This window comes from Larimichthys crocea, chromosome XII (assembly GCF_000972845.2).
Source record: "Larimichthys crocea isolate SSNF chromosome XII, L_crocea_2.0, whole genome shotgun sequence".
Classification (NCBI taxonomy): domain Eukaryota; kingdom Metazoa; phylum Chordata; class Actinopteri; family Sciaenidae; genus Larimichthys; species Larimichthys crocea.
Window position 1 is genome coordinate 21,995,368 of NC_040022.1, and position 5,061 is coordinate 22,000,428.

The window sequence follows — 5,061 nt, forward strand, 5'->3', positions numbered from 1 at the left end:
CATATACTTATTCAGAGCATTTACAAATCTAAAATAAAATACAAATCAGGTGTATTGTTTACAAGAAAAACAAAACTCTGGGTGAGTCTTTTTTCACAAAAATGTGGGCATTTTGTGTATGAAACTCTTCCTTGATTATCTTAAACATTTCTTATTTTTCAGCTGCTTGTTTAAATTTCAGGTCCACAGCTGGTTCCCGTCCAGCTGAATATGATGGCAGGATTCATGCGATTATTGTAGATAAAAAAAACATACAGGTATTGTTTCATCTTTCTAAAATACAAACCTGTACACTGACCAAGTAATTTTTGTGACTGCAGTAAGAAAAATGGAAAATGTTCCTCTCAGAAGGACCTCAGAGCTAAATGTAATAATTTCTTCTTGTGTTCCCCTGTGAAACAGCGTCATTTATGAGACTTTAATTTCGCTGCACCTGCACCAGCTGATTGACTTCAGGGGGTAGGGTGACTCACTGTGAAATAACATCTTAGACGTTGTAGACTGTTTTGCTAACAATATATAAGACCCTTGTGTCAAACCTACAAAGGAAAAAGAGCCAAATAAAACAGTACTGCTGTCAGATGAAAACAGATTTTTGTGTTTTTACTGACTGCGCCAGAAAGGTCATCTATGATCTGAACATGAAAATAAGCCACTTTAAAGATAGTCTGTCCATCTGAATGAGATTTTCATCTGACAGCAATGATATAGTTACAAAATCTACAAAATCTTTAAGCTTTAAGGTACCATTTTACAATCATAGGCAGTACTAAAACATCATCTGTGTCATACTTATCCTAAATATTTTAGCTTTAGGTATATATGGCCCAAAAAAAAAAGAAAAAGTAATTTAATACAGCACTGCAAATAAACAAATATCTTTATTTTTATACTCTATGAATCTATAGGCTTGATTCATAACCCAGTTATGTGGCAAAACTTCAATTGACCATTTACTAAGTCACGTCCCTGTTAGCTACTGTTGCCACACATTTCAAACATTTTCTGAGATTTACTGAATTTAGTTCAAAATGTACACAGCAGTGGTCCAGTTCTTGATTTCAGACAAAGGCAGGTTTCTCAATTTTAGCTGGCAACTGTCAGTTTTGTCGGTTGAAATGGCAATAGTTGCTGATTTTAGCGTCAACAGAAAGCAAAACATTTATTCTAACCTAACCCCTGTTTAGCTGCATAATACGTGGACAAACATGTTAGATTTATGCTTTATTGTTTGTTTAATTCACTCACTTTTAATGCTATACGTTAAAAGGCTTTGAGGAGAAGGGATAACCAGTGAATTTGGAGAACGCAACACTGTCTCTGCTCTTGAGTTTAGCTGGAGTCCAAGACATAAAGTTTATGCCAAACGTAGGCAATCACACATGGGGAAATACTATACAGTGGCTTCTTTTTCTTTAACCTGTAATCCCACAAATTATGAAATGTTGCTGGCTTTGGAAGTAGCACTTGGTTAGCCAACTGTTATTGTACTGTAGGTAGTTGTTACCCAGGTATGCTAATATTTGCAGCTTATGCAACACTGTCAAAACACTGTCTTACACATTTATGCCTGTAGGTTTTGGTGAAATCTTAAAAAAGAAACCACCAATGACTCATTGCTTCAATGTGGAGAAATCTTTAGCTTTAGCTCACTGACCTGCCATACGTACAGTATTGTATCTAGGCTATGACTATAGCTTTTAAGGGTAGGGGTTTAGCAAATGGTCAATTATTTTCTAAACTTTCTCTGTATTGTAGCTATTTTTCAAAAATGCCAACTAAAAGCAAAATACATTTGCTAACACATAAAGCATAACCCCCGGGGGAAAGCAAATACTATATGCAGTATTGGATCGGTGTATATGGATCGGAGATCCTGGACAGGGGTCTTGAACATTGACCTGAAGTAAATGACTGATGTCAACAAGGGAGTATCAGGCAAGTGGTCTCTGTCTCGACAATCAATGCCATGGATTGATTGTAGAAAGTCCTTGGAGAAAAGAAAGGACTGCTGTGACAGTAACCCATTATAACGATTCACTACTTCACTAAAAACAAAGCATTACACCATCTTTATCTGGCTTGGGTAGGTACACTTTTATTCCAGTCTTCTTTAATCTTTTGTATACCTATAATTTGATTTTTGAAGCCTTAATCTGTGATCTTGTCTGTTTGTTGTCGTATGATTGTCCAGTATAAAACAGCATTGTTTTTACTTTCATTAGAGTGATTATATAATCAGATGAACTGCACTTGTTGAAAGTTCAGATGTTGTCAGATTATCCACTAATGACCACATACAACTTATGATTTAGGAAATGTATTTTTTGCACTGTAATGTCAGAACCCCTACTTTTTTGTCACGTGGTAATGAAATTACAATCAGGGCCCACTTGGTGTGTTCAAGTGCTTGTGGAAAGCCTCAGACATTCTAAAAAATGTGACAGAGCTGCTGGAAAGTATTGCGTTGTCACAAAACTCGATAATTATAAACACTAAACACACAAGGAACTTTTTAAAAAATGATGACGTGAGAAATTCGTGCTTTAAAAAAGGTGCTGTTCAGCAGACAACTCTTAAGTCTCAGATGTTACTTAATCGTTCCTCAGCCCTTAAACACACCAACAACTGATTTATCAGGTAAAGTTAGGGTGAACTTGAACGTTTTTTGTTGTTTTTTGCTCTGGCTGGTTATCTGTGTCAAGTTGATTTTAATATTTTGCAAACATGAAGTCAAATCAATGGACATGGAAGGCTAAAAACCTTAATGCTTTGGAAAACAGTTTACAGTAATGATAAATATGTGGAATAGGATTGGAAGTTAAAGGGCTAAAAGATGCAAACAAACAAAACAAAACACTTGTTTCTTCTTTAACAGGGCTTTCAGACGTCACCCATGGCTAATCTAAGGTTTCAGGCTCAGCGTCCATGCAGGTCTCCCAGGGATTACGTGGCATGTGGGGCATGGAGATGAGGAGGAGGGCGACTCCGCTGAGGATGAGCAAGGTGAAGGAGGCGCAGGCACAGGTAAAGGACCAGGAGTAGTAGTATTCAATCCAGATGGTCTCATCGCTGTCAATCATGCGCTTGACGGACTGGCGCATCACCTCGACACAGATGATTATGCAGAGGCCTGCGTGCCAAAAAAAGAAAGAATGCAACGCTAGTAAGGTAGTTTATACCAGTACATGACATGTAAATGATGCTAGATGTGAGCTCACATGTATCAAAGTTAATGTCACACTTGGATATGTTGAAATGTCGTTGATATCAACACCCAGTACTTGTCACCTACAAAAAAATTCAGTGAAAAATCACCAAAAGAAAAGGTGTGTTTGAACTGCAACACTCATATTCTACCTGCAAAGGCGAAGAACATCCCAGCAGGCCGGAGCAGGTAGTCCCGCCCCTTCCCGAAAGAGAAGATGACACAGAGGGTGCCCAGGATCATGAAGAACAGACTGAAGATGGCGATGGCTGCTGCTGAGATATTGTACTCTGAGGAGAGAAGGTGAGGAGAAATAGAGAGAAGACATGAGACAGTAAGAAGGAAACAAAGAGGCGGGATGGTGACGGAAGAGAGGAGAGACAGCAGAGCAGTAGTGATTAAAAATTGCGAGTGGTTAGGAGCAGAAGGGGGAGGTTGCTGTATCGTTTCCATAATAATTGTTTCAATATTGCACTCAGGCGAGTTATGACACAGATAATTAGCCTTTAAATTAGCCTCACTTTAAAAACAACAGTCACTCATCCAAACTGGCAATAACGTCATTTGCATGACAGATAAGATGCTGCGGGCTTATAACAAGATGATCTCTTCCCGCCTGTCGTCTGTATGTCAGGAAAAGATAATCTAGTCTTTCCTTCTCACCAACACTCCAGCTGTGATAGAAATAATCCTTGGAGCATCCGTTTCCAGACTGTGGGGTAACACCAGGTATAAAACAACCTTACAGTCAGTCTCTACTGTGCAGGTCGGGCTCATTCTGTGTCAGTTTGACGACTGATGGTTTGCACGAGTAGTACTCATGTGTGTGTGACTGTGTTTTTATATTTTATATATGTGTGAATTCATTTCTGCACTGTGTGTTCCATCAACAGATTTCCAGACTGTCCAGTTTTGATCATTTATGTGAGTCATTTATGTAGTGATACCACACTGACAATGATCTGTAATTGTGTGATCTCTCGTGTGTTCTAGTCAAGATCTCAAAGGGTCAGTTAACCAACACGGGAACAGAGGAGCTGTTAACTCAAAATACGTTCACTTAGAAAATAACAATCTTGCTACAGCGGGAGAAGATTAGAAGATGAAAATCAGAGGATATTAGAAAAGATTTCTCTCTTATCTGATAGGAGGGACGGCGTGTATATAACTGAGTTTGTGTTCAAATGTTTCCTCATTCAGTTGACATCAACTGTGTAAGAAAGGAAGGTGGAGAAGACCTGGTTCATGTTGTATAATGTGAATATGTAATATCTAAACATATATACTGTACATCTTTTCTCTTTCTTCACTAGAAACTGTCCTCGTTATATATATATTTTTTATCATCACAGGCAGACAGTTGTGGAAAAACAAACGTTGGAATATGTAGTCTGGGTGGCAGTGAAGGAGGCACCCACCTTTCTGAGTCTTGACTTCAAAAACTTCAGCTTCTTCCCCCGAGGTGAAGTGTTTGAAGTAGGAACAGTTTTTTGCTGCAGAGTAAGACGAGGAGAGAAAAACAAGAGGATGAGCGAGAGAGGAAACACGGGAAACAGGAGAGGGCAGGTGGCTCAGGTTGTATCCCCGTGAGTCTGCACATCCAATCAATGTAAACGTTAAATGTCTTAATACACCAAATTAGACAGATAAGAGATGCGACGAGACACACAGCTATGAAAAATTATAATTGTTTTTCCTGTATTCAGTTACCCAATTTCAAGCTTGCAAAGATATTTGATGATTAAACTTTATAAAAGTTCCGATTTTTATAAACTAATTTGTTTGATTTGTTTATAATTTCACGAATTAACCATTATTTAATTACACTTAATGTTTGGTGGAAAACAAAACAT

The 5,061-nt window shown here is 38.2% G+C and overlaps 1 protein-coding gene across 1 annotated transcript in view; it reads right to left on the reverse strand.

The window, feature by feature from the left end:
* Positions 1-5,061, reverse strand: part of cacng1b (calcium channel, voltage-dependent, gamma subunit 1b) — a 22,787-nt gene continuing 17,726 nt past the window's right edge. The window contains exons 2-4 of the mRNA XM_027284878.1: positions 4,627-4,701; positions 3,361-3,498; positions 1-3,133 (exon numbers count right to left, since the gene is read on the reverse strand). Of these exons, the coding sequence (XP_027140679.1) occupies positions 2,901-3,133; positions 3,361-3,498; positions 4,627-4,701 (446 nt within the window). The 3' untranslated portion in view covers positions 1-2,900. The remainder of the gene's footprint in view (positions 3,134-3,360; positions 3,499-4,626; positions 4,702-5,061) is intronic.